Below are 16,690 nucleotides of genomic sequence, written 5' to 3'. Positions count from 1 at the left end.
CGCGTGCACGCATGCATGCATGCGTGCGTGCGTGCGTGTTGCATAAACATACATGGCTTGGGGCACAGCAAAGCAAGAACTGTGAATACTGGGAGAGATGCGATTGTTTTCAAACCGCAAGAACAGATTCTCCTCTGGGTCAGAGGTGCGGCAGATTTGGGGAGATACAGGGGTGGCCTAGGAACAGGTGACAGCTCAGCAGTCTATGAAAGGGGACATCAGCCTGTGGTGGGAAAGGGTTTACAAGAAGAGATCTGGCAAGAGGTGTGACGTGAGTGTGTGATGGCTCTGAGTCAGAGGTGGCAGGAGCTGTCTCCTGAGGCTTGCACTGTGCACCTCCTCAGAAGCCTTTCTGCAAAGCACGTCTCCCCAAGAGCAGAGTAGTGCATACTTGTCCCAGTGCTGTGATGCCCCAGTCCTGCCAGCAGCAAGAGTGAGGCCAGCACGTGGCCCATCGTTGCCCAGAGCACTTACGTATCGTAGCAGGGCTTCCTCTCCAAGAGCTCGCACCAAGCCTTTGGTGTCCATCTGTCCCAGCCTGAGCACATACAGGGGCCGCCCATCTACAGGGAGGCAAGGAGGAAGCTGTGATGAGTGGCAGGACATGCCTCTAAGAGTCTTGACAAGGGGCTAAGGAGCAGCTCGATGCCAGAGGGCCCCTCCCTCCTGTGAGACCTTGTGCTTGTCCCCTGCATAGTACAGAAAGGCTCCCCAAGGAAGCTTGCTCCCCTGTGCTTGGGATCCAGATAAGCAGGATAAGTGTGGAGCTCTGGCCTACTCTGAGGAGCAGAGGAAGACTTGCCTTCTGTGTGAGGATGGCATGGGGAGGGACAACAGGTCAGCTGAGAGCAACTGACAGGACCCAGGGCTCACTCTGCTGGACTGGGCCAGGCTAAGTAGAACTCAGCTGGGGTGCAGCCTGCCTGGCTCCCTGACCTGTGACCATGGGTGCTGCTAAGCTCAGTTTTCACTACAGGGAACATCAGCATAGCCACATATTTTCTGAATACCGAGAGGTTTTTTAAATATAAATCATTTTTGCCATAAATTAATAAAAAGTTATTGTCAAGTTTTAAAATGCCAGCCTTTCTCCCTAAGGACACACACATCTGGAAACCCGTAAGTCCCACCTACAGCACATATGATGGATGGATGGCTCTCTGGCCTGGAGGTCCAATGAATAGGCCACCTAACTCACTCTAGAACCTGTTACCATCCACCAGAGTAAAGAAGAGCTTGGGCCAGAGTGCACCCTAAAGTTGGGGCCCTGAACCCAAGCCATGCTGGAGGGGCAGCACTGAGATTAGCATCCTTAACACACTGGGTTGGCTGTCGTCCTCCGGGGACTGACACCCACACCTGTCCCTGGAGAATGCCACCTACAGCCCCGGGTCTCACTATGTTGCACTGGCTGGTTTGGAACTTGCTCCATAGATGAGGCTGACCTTGAACTCACAGAGAGCACCCTGCCTCTGCCGCTCAAGGGGTGGGATTACAAACATTCACCAGCACACCTGGCTCTCCTGACATTTAGTGAGACACATGTTTAATCTTTTGAGACAGGGTCTCAACTGTAACTCTGGCTGTCCTAAAACTCAGTGTAGTCCAGACTGGCTTCAATATCTATAATGCGAATAATAAAAGACCCAGAGACAGATTCTGGGGCTCAAGCTTCAAGCTGAAGATCAGAGAAGCAAAGCAGTTAAGCCAGTAGCTCTCACCTCTAGCTCAGACTGAAAAGGCTGATCCTGTCTCCACGAGCTCTCCTCCAAGCCTCAGACTACTGTCTCTCCTCAACGTGGCTGGAGAACCAATCTCCACCTGAGACCCTCTGCTTTTTTTATACCTCCCCAGTGCTGGGATTAGGCATGGGATCCCAAGTGCTGAGATCTCCTTTGTGTGAGTTGTTTCTCTTTCAGACTGATTCACTCGTATGCAGGCCTGGCTGGCCTTGGACTCCCAGAGAGATCCATCTGCCTCTGTCTCCTGAGTCCTGGGATTAAAGGTGTGGCCACCACCGCCCAGCTTCTACAGCTAATTAGTATGGCTGGCTTTGCATTCTGATACTTCAGGCAATCTTTATTAAATCATAAACAATGTATCACCACAAATGTCTGCCTGTCTATCTCCTAAATGCTGGATTAGAGGTGCAAGCCACCACAGCAGGCTTGCCAGTATCTTACTACCAAAAATTTTTAACCTTTAAGAGTTGAGCCACAAAGCAGAATGAAAAAAAATAAGTATTACATTTTCAGTAAAATTAATAAAGTCATGGACATCAGAATGTATAGTATTGTATCTCAACATTCAGGATCCTAATGCAGGAGGATCTTGGGTTCGGGACTAGCCTGTGCTACATAAAGAGACCTTGTGTCAAGCAGAAACACAAAAGTTATTCTGATCCTCAATTATACACAATATTAAAAACAAAACCAACAGATTTGTTAAAAGCTCGTTAGCTATTTAAGAGAGTTCAAGGTTAGCCTGGACTACGTGAAACCTTGTCTCAAAAAATAAAAACAAAAGTAAAAATTAATACAGCTACAATTAATCTGGAGAACTACATTCACAAAGTTAAAAACAAGATTTCTAGGAGCTGTTGGGTAATGTCCCTGTCACACCTGCGTGACCACAGTGCCTCTTTGCACAGCTGGCAGGCTGTGTATCAGCAGGGAGAGGACTAATGACAAGGAGCATCCTCCCACAAGGTTGAGCAGGTGAGGGCTGGGAAGTTTCTTGAGGCCACCTTTCCAGGGATGGCTGGCACACACCTGAGCTGTAGCTCGGCCCGCATCGAGCCCTTCTGCACTGTCTACGGCAGACTGGGCCAGGCAGCTTTTGGCTACTTTAAAGGTGGTGGTCACAGCTGTCTGTCAGCGCTGTGCTACTTACTAACTGTACTGTTAGTAAGTAGCACTGTACTGTACACTGTACAGTGTACTGTACTGTACACTGCGATGTTATCCTGGGTCAACAAGACTCTCTGAGAGCAGAGGGCATTGTACCCGCACCACTTCCCAATCAATGCATGGCTGTCCGGGGTTGGGTGTGAATGGGCTTCTTACTACATGCCAGCCAGTCATGTGAAAAGATGCCTGTAGGGTGACATGAGCACAGAGCTGTGACCATGTCAGGCTCACCCTACCTTTGTCATGGTGATGCCAGCCTCCAGCGTAATAATCCTGCAGGACCTGGGGTGGAGTCCAGGTGTCCAGGATGTAATCCACCTGGTGCTGTTTCCGCCAAGTTAGAGACTGGCACATGATCTCTCTAGCTTTGTCAATATTAAAGTCTCGGGCGCGCAGAAACCGGAGAATATGCTCATCCTTTGGGATCTAGGAGAAGAGAGGTTTCTAAGCCATGTGGGAGTTGCTGGGGAGAAAGCCAAACCTACTGTGGTGGTTTGAATGTAACTGTCCCCATAAGCTCACAGGGAATGGCACTACTGGGAGTTGTGGCTTTGTTGGAGTGGGTGTGGCCTTGTTGGAGTGGGTGTGGCCTTGTTGGAGGAAGTGTGTCACTGTGGGGGCGGGCTCTGAGGTCTCATATCAGCTCAAGTCATACCCAGTGAGACAGTTCCCTTCCTGTTGCCTGTGGATCAAGGATGTGGACTCTCAGCTCAGCTCCTTGTCTATCACCAAGTCTGCCTGCACGCCGTGCCGCATCATAACGGACTAAACCTCTGAAAATGTAAGCCACCCCATTAAAATCTTCCTTCGTAAGTAAGAATTGCTGTGAGCATGGTGCAATAGAAACCCTAACTAAGACACCCACCCACTGCCAACAGTGAGCCACACTGGTCACAATGCCACTTCAGCCTGGGGTAGGATGCTTTTCTGGCAGGTATGAGGCCAGGGTTCACCCCTTGCACCACCAAATGCTGCCAGAAAAGTCACCCCCCCCAAGACCCCGTGCCATTAAAAAATAAAAATAAAAAAGGAGCACTGTGCTAAAGCATTCCAACTGTGCTGTTTTCAGCTCCGCAAGGCCAAGTGGAGGCAAACTGATCTGTATGTTTATTTGAGGCACTGTCTCACGAGGAAGCTCTGGCTGGAACTCACTAAGCAGACCAAACACAGACCCTTCTGCCTCTGCCTCAGTTAAAGGCACACACCACCACAACCGGCTGTAAACATACTTTTTGACCATCCAGCCCCAGCCCTAACTCTGGCCTCTGTGTTAATTGTAGCAAGATGGCTTTTCTGTACATGGAATACTTCTGGTGCTGGTGTGGACATGAGGGTGGTGCTGTCGTACCCCCGGAACACTCTCATCCACAGATGCTTGCCAGAATAAAGAACAGGCTCAGGCTGTGTTCTCAGCCTGCTCTGGGCCAGGTATGATCCTCAAGGCTAGATACTCATGAATGAGGGCAGTGGGACCACCAGAGGCCGGGAAGTGAGTGGGAACAACAGCCTCTCATGACCCTTCCTGGCCACACGAGGCAAAGCCAATGCCAAGGGAATGACATCAATCATCTGAGAAGAATTACTTACACAGAAGTGATTAAGAATGTGGGTGCTGGGGCAGCAGTGGAGGAGGGCACACATAATCCCAGCACTCTTATGGGTGATACAAGAGGGTCAAGAGTTTTCTACTATTTGGGACTGGAGAGACAGATCAGTGGTTAAATATGCAGTGTAGACACACATGTAAGCAAAACACCCATAACATAAAATAGCAAAAAATTAAAAAAAAAAAACACCTTTTTTAAAGTTTGAAGCTACAATAAGACTCTCCCCAAAAAGAAAGTGGGGGGTGTGGTGAGCAGAGCAAAAGAGATGGCTCAACAAGTAGGGGCCCCGGGCTGCTCCTCCAGAGGACCCAGGTTCAATTCCCAGCTCTCACAGAGTGGCTCACAACCATCTCTAACTCCAGTCCCAAGGAATGTGATGCCCTCTTCTGGCCTCTATAAATACTGCATGCCCATGGTACACAGATAGATATTTAGGGGAAACACTCACACACATAAAATAAACAAAATATTTAAATGCATACATGGAAATAAACCCTCACCCTAATAAACTGGTTATCTACATTTCTTTTATAAAGAAAACAAAGGGGGGAGGGGCAAAAACAGGACCGTGGGTGGCGGAACTAAGCAGTTTGCGTTGCCACCCTGCTTCACCACGCACCAGCCCCAGACCTCTCTATCTGCCTAGCTTCCGCCTCACTTCTCACACCACCCTCACCCACAGCAGTGCTGTGAGGACTGAGGGAGCTGGAGTATCCACCACACAGCTGTCCAGGGCAGCAGCTTCCCTAGCAACTGGTGCTATGCAGCTGTAAACCCAGGCAGCCAGGGCGAGGGACCAGGCCAGACACCCATAATGCCCAGCCCCTCCTTTGATAATATCCACACTGCTGGACACATCACATGGCCTGTTCTCCATAAACCTCACTCCTGTTGGGCTAGGTTCTCCCTCAATCTCAGAACCAAAGCGCCACTGCGATGGGGGCGGGGCGAGGGGGATGGCATCTGTCCTTTGTCACAACAAAGCTGCTTTCTCTGTATGCTAAGGCCAACACTCAAAATAATGCTCCAGCACACCTGGCCCCAGCTCCTCTACACGGACAGACACTATGCTCTGCTGATCAGCGTTTCACGCTTTCTGAACTACATCTTTCTCTCTGAAGCACAGGAAACCCAGTGACTCGTGCGTGGACGGCACCTTAACCCTGCCATGGGGATTTGGCGCCCCAGCAGACACACTCGTGGGCTCTCTTCTCAGATGGGAGGGACAGGCACAGTGACATGACCAGGGTCTCTACTCTTAAGAGCCTCAAATGAGGCTGGAGGCTGCAGGGTTTCGTAGTCTAGTCGGCAGCACTGACTGACGAGACACTCACTTTGCCCTTGTGTGTTTCCTGGAGCCACTGGCGCAGTCTGATGAGACAGCTCTCCTGCAGGGGGGTCAGGTCACCCAAGTATCTTTTGATGTAGTCGGCGTCTAGTTTGTCTGGAATTTAAGGTGCATGGCGTTATTTACCAGGGAGAAAGAACCCTCCGCCCTTCTCTCAGTGAGGCTGGTGTGTGGCAGGGGGTGCGGGAATGGGGGCGGGCGGCACAGCAGCTGTCCTGGGCAGCTCCAGCAGTCTTTAGAGAGGTATCACTGATAACCACAGGTAAGTAAGCGGTCTTTAAGATGAGATCCCCGATAACACAGGCAGGTTCCAAGCCTCCTCCGCCTGTAATTTCAGTACTGCTCAGGACAGGCTGATCACTTAATAGACACATGAGTTCAAGAGCAGCACCCCAAGTCCCTTTCCCCAGCTGAGTGTCCAAAGACAAGCAGAATGAAGAAAACACAAATGGCATTATCTCACAGTGCTCCCCAGGGTTACACTATCCCTGCCGTGTTTTCTCATTTCCTCCCCTATTTCCTAAACCTTTGCAACTAAAAAGTAAAAAGGTATGCTCTGTGTGTGCTTAGCACATAGAAAATTGCACACGAACCCTGGGCCCAGCCCTTGCCAGGCACTCACAGGCTGTGTGACCACTCACAGGCCACTCAACTGCTCTGTGCCTCGGCAAACCCAAATATGAACTGGGGGTTTCCAACCCGAAGGCAGTCATCATTAAAGGAGTAAAATAGTCACCGGCTGCTGAGAGTGGGAGCTACAGAGGAAGCACAGGACCCAGGTGATGAAAAAGCTGTCACTATCCTCACGGAATGTGCCATCGATCAAAAAAGGCACAGAAGACATTTTCTGGCCCCAATCAGATAACTAGAAAAAAACTTCTATTTAATGCAAAAGAATAAAATGAATGTGTTCTGTAAGTGGGAGGCTCAGACACAGGTAAGACACAGATGGACTTTCTCTTCCCTGCAAGGTCGCCTGTCCTGAGGAGACCCAGCTGGCCAGAGCCACAGAGAGGGGAGAGGCCACAGTTCCCCAGGCCATGCCAGGCTCACCGTCAGGGGTGCCCACCACAGGCTCGGATGCAGCGCCCGGGCTACTGAGGCCCTCCCCGTTCAGCCCCTCCTTGAGGGCAGCAGCATCTGGAACAAGAACAGCTGCAGACAGGGCTTGACTCTTGCTTGATGACGATGTTTCTGATGAAGGCCCCAGAGAGGGCGGGGTCCAGCGGGGCACAAAGGTGATGCCTTCCTCCTCCAGCTGCCGCAGGTAGTATTCAATGATTTCTTTCCCCTAGAGAGAAGACAGCTGTAGTGTGAGCATGCTCCTACCATGTAGACAGCTCAGACTCACCAGCTTATTATAAGACATCGCCCAAACCGGAATCTGGGGGCTGCGGACGCCGCTCTGAGGTGGAAGCAGGCTTGGCACGTGCATGGCCCTGAGCTCAATCCCCATTCTTCACCTACCTACCCCCAAACCAATTCTCACTGGGAGCAGGGGTGCACACTGGTAACCCTGATACTTGGGAGGCTGGGCAAGAAGATTAGGAGTTTGAGTGAACTATGGAAATCTTGTCTCAATAAGTAAACAGTGAGTTAAAAGACAACCAGGCTCAGTGGTCGCTCTCTCTGAGACTGACCCCGCCCTTCCCATAAAATCCCAAGGAAGACACTCACTTTTTTAATGTTGCTGGTATATTGTTTCATGGCGATTTTTTCCACTGTACTTTCAAAACCAAAGAAGGACTTGATATCTAAACTTGCAGATTGTTCAAAACAGGTCCAGTCTTCATTCTCAGGATGAACCTGCAGGCAGAGAACCCATTCCTACTACCACACTCGCAATGGAGACATCAGGTTGGCTCCCCAACCAGCTGACCAGTACCCAGAAGAAATGTGTTTAATGACATCACTGTCACGAGGAAAGAGAAAAGCAAGGCAAAAAAATTATCCAGACGGAGTGGACACTCGAAGGCTCTAATTGTAATCTCACAACTTTCTAACAGTGACTAACACAGCTTTTCACCTCGAGCCCTTTCATCTGCTCGCCCAGCATCTGGCGTGCTGTCCATGGACAGGTTCCCAGAGACAGATAAGCCACAGCCAGGCGAGAAAGTCACATGGGAAAAGGCCCAGCAGGGTTGAGGGGATAAAGAAAGGGCATGCTGGCCACAGGGCACAGGAGCAGTGGGAAGGCTGGGGCAAGGAGGAGGGACAGAGAGAGGGAGGGGACTGTGAGGACTATGGGCTCCTCTGCAGGGAGCAGGAGGCTGCGGCTTGAACCAAGGAATGGCAAGTGTGAGATGCGTTCAGTGGACCATTTGGATTCTGTGTGGAGGATGGTGTAGGAGGCTATCGGCTGAAGTAAACCAAGAGGAGTTACTCTCCTGCTCTGGGGAGAGAAGTTCCTAAAGTGAGAGTATGAGTGAAGACCAAGATGGACGAAGCTCAGAGCTCTCCTCACAAAGATACTCAAACCCTGGCTTCAAGCACACATCCAAAGTGTCAGAAGCTGCGCCAGGAAAGAACAAACAAACAAAACGTCATATTTAAAAAACCAATCGGGAAGCTGGCCTTGGTACTACATGCCTTTAGTCTGAGCACTTGGGAGGCAGAGGCAGGTGGGCCTCTGTGAATTCCAGCCCAACCTGCTCTACATAATGAATTTAGGCCAGCCAGGGCTAAACAGTGAGACCCTGTTTCAAAAAACAAACAAACAACAAAACAAACTAATCAGGAGCTGAGTGCAATGGCAGACACTTATAGTCCCGCACTCAGGAGACACGGCAAGACGACAGCAGCAAGTTAAGGCTAGCCTGGTCTACATACACAGCAAATTCCAAGGCAGTTAGGGGTACAGAGCGAGTCCCTGCCATAGAAACAAGAACAACCATGGCATCAGCAGACAGCCTTGACTGTCACAACAATACACCCTCCCCTCAGCTCGCTACACCAACTCCCCAACTGTGCCAATCATCCAAAGATGAGTGAAGAAACAGCAGCTGGCGAAGCGCAAAGAGCCGTTCTGTTTTACAGTGGTGGCACATGACCTTGGAGCCCCAGGGTGCCTCGACTCACAGTGTAGCAGCAGTGTTCATGGATGATGACCCGGTTAGAAAACGTCTCATTGTGGGCCTCGATGTGCAAAGTGCGTTCCCGAGAATTCAGTGAGTTTTTCTGAACAAAATAAACATAATCGACTCCTGCAATCTTTAAGAAGAGACGAGGAGGGAAAGCATTTATTAACAGTGCTCTGCAGCGACCATGACTGCCTCCCCTCCCCCTGTCTGTTGGGGGCTTGCAGCCTCCTAAAGTGTCCTCCTCCAGATACCTTCTTCAACAGCCTGGGAGCATCTATATCCAGCTTGCAGCGCCTCTCGATGACATGAATAGCCCCATCTTCACTCTTGAATTCGCTCACGGTGTCACTGTCCACGAACATTGGAATCAAAGGGCATGTAGGGAACCTCCTTTCATAGGCCTGTGGACAAGGCAGTGACAAAAGGGAAATGACAGCCATTGCTGCTGAACCCTCAGACTAAACGCACCTTGTCCACAGGCTACAGCACAGCAGGTCTTCTGGAAGGCGAAGAAGACCCAAGCTCATGGCCTAGTGAGAAGGCAATTCTGCCCAACGGGGTACGCAGGTTCCACAGTGCCAAGCCCAGCAGGCTCTTTTTGTAGTTAAACGAAAGATGATTTTTGAATCTATGTGGAAGGCACAAGAAATCAACATAGCTAACCAGACTCTGAAAGACAATACACATGGAGGAGAGTTACACAGTTCAAGGCCAGTTAAACTCAGTGCTGGGAGAGACAGAAAACAGAGGGGGCTCGTCGCCCCCTCTCCCTTGTGGGTGAGAGGATGAGGCGCCATCTCAGGTTCTGCCTAAATCATTTTTAACAAATGCAGAAATTCGATGGAAGGAAAAAAATTAAGACTGTCTTTTTATGTTAAACATTTACCATGATCTAAAGCAAAACAAAAACCCTCTCAACTAAAATCCAATCAGAACATCAACAAAAGCTAGGCATTATGGTGGAGGCAGGAGGATTATGAGTTCAAGTCCAGACTGGGCTAAGCAGTGAAACCATCATCTCAAAAGGAGGAAAACAGGAGCTTCCAAGGAGCTCAGACAGAACCTCACAGGCCACGGTCACTTTGTGCCACACTGTGCACCATCAGGTGGCAGAAACACAAACATCGCACACTGAATGCTGAGGTGGAAACGTCCTTCAGACACTGCAGGCGGGAATGTGGACCAGTGCAAGCAATCTGGAGAGCAGATAACATTTCTCAAAACCAAACCCTGAACATGAAGCCACCACACAGCCCAGCGGTGGCCCTGTGGGGTGGTACAGAACAAGCTCAAAGCCACAACTACCACGTCCTTCAGGAAGCATGAACACACATGCACACACACATGAAAAGGAATGGCCCTACCTTTGCACATGCACTATCCACAGCCTAAACAGCCACAGCCACAGGAATCCACTTGGACTGTTTGCTTTATGCTGAGATGGGCTCATACATCCCAGGTTGGCCTCAAACTCACTAAGTAACCAAGGATGACCTTGTTGTATACCATTCATGAAAAGACAAACGTACAGAAACTGAACATCGGAGGTTGTGAGGGGCTTGGAAGAGGAGAGGAAGGCATGGCTATGAGAGTGTCACTACTCGTACACATGCAGCGCTACCTGACGTTGTTAATGTACCGTATTTCCGCAACGCATTGCCACAGTGGAAACAGGTCTGAAGAGCCCATAGAAGCTCACCATAGTACTATTTTAATATATTATGAATCAACAAGGATCTCAAAACAAAAGTTAAGGGAAAGAAAGACTTGTGATGCAATCTATGAACTCTATAAAATGTACTGAAACACCAGATTTAATTGACTTGCAGCAATCTACAGTCATTGCTGGAGGCAATGACCAAGCAGGGAAACCCCGTACTTGCTCTTGTCACCTGCACCCTCTATGAAGAAGGGACTGCAGGTAACACACGGGATTGGCAGGGGCCACTTCTCTGTAATTTAACTGAAAATGGAGAGGGGGGTTCACGGCAATAGAGATTTAAGGAGGAGAGGTGATGATGGTAAGAAAACACATTAGCTACTTAGGACTTTCCTGCAACCAGCTGCAGCCCCAAAGCACCGGCATGCTGGAAAGCACAGCCCACGGTGAGGAAGGCTGCCGCTCACCGTGCCAGGCCCACCCCTCAGCTACCAGTACAGCAGAACCCCTCTGCCTGGGTCCTGGCTCTCCTGGATCATCACGTTTGCTCTTTGTGAAACTGTAGGTCATATCCATCTGAAGTATGGTTAGGAGGCACTATGCTAGGCAGCTCCAGATGGCAAGAACAGCCAGGGAGTGACCACCACACTGCAGAGGTCCAGGAACACACGGCGCTGCAGACTGGAGGAGCTGGAGAAAACCCCAGCCTGGCGGGGCAGCAGCGTGCACACACAGGACAGCCTTGGGCCCAGAGAACTGTTTACAGTCAGCAGTGAGGAATAGCATGTCCCAAAAGGACAGGGAGCTGCAAGGGTATTCCACAGGTCAGGGACACAGCAGGAACACCATGATATACGGGTCCTTATCTTCTGGCAAAGTCCTCTTTAGGGACAAGGTAGCCCTGCCCTCCCCCTCCTGAGGAACAGGAGGCGGAAGTGCCAAGGGCAGTGAGTGCCATTTTCAGAAACGGAATGAGTCATGTGAGGACAGCCTGGCAGGAAGGCAGCCCGCACGTGGCACTGACAGTGCTGACACGCCTAGCTTCACACGGGCCTCTGTCTCTCCTCCACTCAAACATATTCTGAGCCAGAATCTCACGTGGCACACAGTAACTGTCTCTCCCAGCACTTTACCATAAACAGCCTCTGGGAAGTTCATTTACCTGCTCAGATCACTCCACACACAAGCCCCAGCTGAGCAAGCTAGGGACTCAGGGTAGGACTGCCACTCTGCACCCAGCAATGATGAAAGCACTGCAGCAGAAACGGGGCTGGGGCCGGGCCATGGCGGCACACACCTTTAATCCCAGCACTCGGGAGGCAGAGGCAGGCCAATCTCTGTGAGTTCCAGGCCAGCCTGGTCTATAGAGTGAGTTCCAGGCAGCCAGGGCTACATAGAGAAATCCTGTCATGAAAAACCAAAAGAAAGGGGTGTGGGGGTGGCTGGCCTTGCACGTTCTGTCCCTGACATACCAAGAAATTAAGGACACGAGGGCTCCAAACGACCCCTCCTCTTAAAGAGAGGACCAGGAACCTACCAAGAAACAGCAGAGGGATGAGACTCTTTGCCAATACCTAAAGTTGCCACTTTCAAAACACACCATTACATTTTGTTTGGTTGGTTTTGGTTATTGAGTAGGTGACAGTTGAGACAGAGTCTTCCTTTTTATTTTATTTTGAGAAAAAGTCTTTCTAAGTGGCCAAACTCACAGAGACCCGCCTGCCCCTGCCTCAGGAGTGCTGGGATCAAAGGTGTGCGGACTATGTCCGGCCCTACCACTGCCTTCTTGAAGTTGAGTGGACCCCACATAATGAAGCCTGGAACTGAAACCACACTGAAGGCCTTCTGCTCTAGGAAGTCACCCTCCTGTGCAGTCTCATATGGTAGAGGTGGCATCTTGGCTCTCAGGCTCAGGAGAGGCTAAAGGGGACAGAGCCCTCTCTCTTCAGAGTGCAGAGTGCTTGCGAGCTCTTCCACCCAACCAGCTTCTTGTATCCTGACATTGGGCAGTACCAACCACAGGGCAGGGACCAAATCCTGCTTTTCCTTTTGTTCCCATGAAAATAAGAGCCGCGGTGCCTGAAGCAAGGCCTTGTTAACAAGCAGTTTTTACATTGTGGAGTAAGAGCTCCCCTACACAAACCAGCGACTCCAGCCTTTGTTTCCCACTCAGCATGGCCAATGAGTCGCGAGCACTGTGAGCACAGGAAACCGGGGGCTATGGGAAAGGAGATGGTCAAGGCTGGAGGGAATTCCGTCTCCAGAGTGCACAGACACCAACATCTTGTGACCAACAGCATCTGCAACCTGTGAGACTCCTAGGCAGCGGATACACAGCCCCTGAAGACAGAAGCAAGGCGGTCTCACAACCACCTGTAACTCCAGTTCCAGGGAACCCGTTACCTTCTGACCTCTGCAGGCACTGCACACACGTGGTGCACAGATACACATGCAGGCAAAACACTAAGACACGTAAAATAAACTTATAAAAATGAAATGAAATGCCAGTGTCTTAAAAGACAACAAAATGCTGGAGTCTAAAGAGGCAGAGTGGGGATGAAGTGGGGCTTAGGCCTTGGCCTAGGACTGGAAGCAACACACAACACCTGGGGATGCTACGGCAGCAAAGCCGTGCCAGCAACAGAACCGTGGTCCTATTTAAAAGGCCTGACTAGGTCGCAATCTCAGTAATCCGGAAGAACAGTCTCTCAGAAAACCCACCCTTCAGTAGTTAAAGTGTCACGATATAGACACAACTTGTAAAAGTGTTTAAATTGATGGGTGTTTAGAAACAAGCCTGCGTCACATGTCAATCCCTTCTCCCTCTCCCTCCCCACCACCAGCCCCCCACCCCATCCCCCTTCTGCTCCCAGGGAGGGTAAGGCCCTCCATGGGGGTTCCCCAAAGTCTGTCACAGCATCCTGGGCAGGGCCTAGGCCTTCCCCGATGTGTCCAGGCTGAGAGAGCACCCTCCATGTGGGATGGGCTCTCAAAGTCCCTTCTTACACCAGGGATAAATACTGTTCCACTACCAGGGACCCCATAGAGTGCCGAGGCCTCCTCATTGACATCCATGTTCAGGGGTCTGGATCAGTCCCATGCTGGCCTCCCAGACAGCAGTCTGGGGTCCATGTGCTCCCCTTTGTTCAGGTCAGCTGTTTCACCAGCCTGGTACCAACCCCTTCAATCTTCATTCTTCCCTCTCTGCAACTAAGTTCCAGAGTTCAGTTCAGTGTATATCTGTGGGTGTCTGTCCCTGCTTCCATCAGCCACTGGATGAGGGCTCTAGGATGCCCTGTCAACCTTTTTACAAGTGGAAATTTCCAAAATAAAAAGTTGGGAGTCAATAACAAAAAAAGTTAGAGAAAGCATTCAAAGAAAAAGAGAGTAGCTTCATGAGGGAAACTTTTTTTATTACACTAAGCCAGAGAGTATACCCATGGATATGAATGAGAGGCCAGAGCCTGCTGCTATGTAATACCAATACTCAGGAGGCTGAGGCAGGAGGATCACAAGTCCAAGGTCAACCTGGGAAACTTAGTGAGACCCTAACTCAAAATAAAAAGTAAAAGCAGGGTTGAGGGTACAGCATAGAGGCGAGTACCTCACAGCATACAGGAGACCCTGGGTTCTGTTCACCAGTATCTCAATTAAAAACAAAACCCCCAGAAACCAGGGCTCAGAGGCTGTGCATGAATCAGTAAGGGTGCACTATGGGCTCCAGCCCTGATAGGGCTTGTCATTTTTCTTTCTTTTCTCCAGGGAGGGAGGGAGAAGACACTACTCCAGGACGCACTGTCTTTCAAGTGGCTGGCTAAATGCAGCCATGCCACATCTTACACATAAAAACACACCTGTGCTTGTCAGAGCCCCACCCCACACAGGACAGCAGGGCAGAATCTCTCTTGACATCTCCTCCCCCACTCCAGCTCACAGACTGGACACAGAGACTGGACAGGAAGCCTCCTGCTTTCAAAGCTCCCTTCTACCCCCAGGGTCACACAGAGCCAGGGGGCCGCTGCAAGCCCACAGAGCCACCCTAGTCTCCCAGTGTCCCTGAGGCATACACATCCAGCTTCCTAAGCACCCCCAGCATCGGGCACCATCAAAGTACAGGAAGGCTGAACACACACAAAGGCTAGCACAAACCACTTCTTCAGAGGGAAGAAAGGCTCCAAGGCCCTTTAAGGGAGATTGGCTTTAGAAAGAAAAGGCTATTGTGAGCATTTGCACGCTCTGTGTTTAAAGCAGCAATTGTCTGGATAAAGACAACACCAGGGCCTTATCAATTTGCCTGCCCCAGAAGGAAGCTGCCTCCTGGGTAACTCCCCTCCCACCTCCACACCCACTCTTCTCTTTTACAGGCTCCCAGCCTGCAGCTCAGGAGGTGGCAACAGAGCTTTCAGCTCCTAACCAACTTCTGGATTCGATGTTGACATATTAAAAGCTAGCAGTGTGCTAAAGAAAACCGTATTTAGTGAAGGCGGATCGACTTTGAATTAATGAGCTAAGTTCTGCACGGTGCCAGGAAAACTTATTTCAAAGAAATTCTGTTTAAAGAACAACCCCACCCACCCCAAAATGAACTGTGTTCACACCCAATTTGGCTAACAAACCAAGTTTCTGAACAACTGAGATGTTATGGGGCACTAGGTATGACAAAAAAAAAAAAAAAAAAAAACCTGACTATCAGACACAGGGTTACCCTGGAAAAAAATCAGTGAGTAAATAATCTTCACCATAACCTATCCCATGCCACCAACAAAGAAACAAACTTTCCACACATTCAAGAGAGAGGCAGATTGACCGGAGTCCTAACCCTGCCTGCTGAAGTAGGAGCCAGGCTGCTGGTCAACCCCAGAGAAGTCTTTTAGATTCCTGCACCAAACAAGGCTTCCTAGGAGGCAGCACAAATGCTTCCGGTGCCCTGGTCTATTGATGCAACTGTGGACACCAAGTCTAGATACTGACCCTGACAGCTCCTCAGGGGAAACTGCTTAGGTCACAGTTCATTCTTCTATGGGCTTGTGTGTTCCTGACAGAAAGCCACCAGAAACACCTACCTCTTGCCAGGCTTGGTGGCACACACCTTTAATCCCAGTACTTGAGAGACGGAGGCAGGAGGATCTCTGGGGCCAGTCTGTCTGTAGTCTACAGAGTGTTCTGGGTCAGCCAGGACTACACAGTAAGACCCTTTCTGAACCTCCACTCAGTACCAACAAACCGCAGTTCCCAGTCACAGGGCTGCCGACTGCTCGCAAAGCTTTGGTTTTTGAGACAGTGTCTCACTCACCATGTAGGCCAGGCTCAAACTCTTGATCGTCTTGCAGTAGACTGCTGAGCCCAGGCTCAACATTGTGTTCATATACAAAATAATACATCCAAAGAGATACAAGATACATAATACATCCAAAGAGATACATAATACATAATAATAAAAACTTGAGCCCCTTGGAAAATTATAACTATTAGTTACAGCATACCTCACTACGTAGCCCAATCGGAGCAGCCATTTCCAAGCTCAACTCTATACCACTGGCCTCTCAAAACTATAAAATGCACATGGGAGTGGATAGGTGACTACAATGTCCCCTTTCTCCACTGTCAATCCTAGTCTAAAACTAAGACAAGCATATAAAAACTTGATAGGCACCAAGCCATTACCCCAAACCATTTCTCTAAAATTAAGCTATTTGAAATTTAAATATGAACTTCATCTTAGAGAAACACCAACGTCTACGGCACTTACAAGCGTGCGCACCTTCACAGTGATCTAGTTCAGAAGAGCCCTATGCTCAGCCCACAGGCTGCAGCCGGCAAAGCAAGGACACACAGGGCTTTGCACCCCCAACCCAGCTCTCCGCTAAAGGCTCCATTAAAGCGTGAATGTGCTGGTGGCTCAGCCTCTAATCTGAAGGGGAGTGTGGGGACATGATGGGAGGGCGGGGATGGGGACAGGGACAGAGGCAGGCAGATCTCTGTGAGTTCAAGTCCAGCCTGGTCTACAACTCAAGTTCCAGGACAGCCAGGGCTGCTATATAGAGAAACCCAGTCTGACTTCAAATTGTGGTAATTCTCCTGCTTTA

At 50.0% G+C, this 16,690-nt stretch overlaps 1 protein-coding gene across 1 annotated transcript in view; it reads right to left on the bottom strand.

Annotated features, from left to right (window-relative positions):
- The window catches only part of Sec14l1 (SEC14 like lipid binding 1), a gene marked incomplete at its 5' end in the record, with an annotated part of 44,174 nt that overhangs the window by 10,584 nt on the left and 16,900 nt on the right, over nucleotides 1-16,690 (bottom strand). Inside the window, 7 exon segments of the mRNA XM_027425559.2 lie at nucleotides 475-563; nucleotides 3,146-3,335; nucleotides 5,851-5,960; nucleotides 6,918-7,155; nucleotides 7,542-7,670; nucleotides 8,943-9,074; nucleotides 9,196-9,345. Of these exon segments, the coding sequence (XP_027281360.1) occupies nucleotides 475-563; nucleotides 3,146-3,335; nucleotides 5,851-5,960; nucleotides 6,918-7,155; nucleotides 7,542-7,670; nucleotides 8,943-9,074; nucleotides 9,196-9,345 (1,038 nt within the window).

This window comes from Cricetulus griseus, chromosome 7 (genome assembly GCF_003668045.3).
Source record: "Cricetulus griseus strain 17A/GY chromosome 7, alternate assembly CriGri-PICRH-1.0, whole genome shotgun sequence".
NCBI lineage: Eukaryota > Metazoa > Chordata > Mammalia > Rodentia > Cricetidae > Cricetulus > Cricetulus griseus.
Note: the sequence above shows the minus strand (reverse complement) of the source record. Positions and strands in the feature narration are given on the sequence as shown.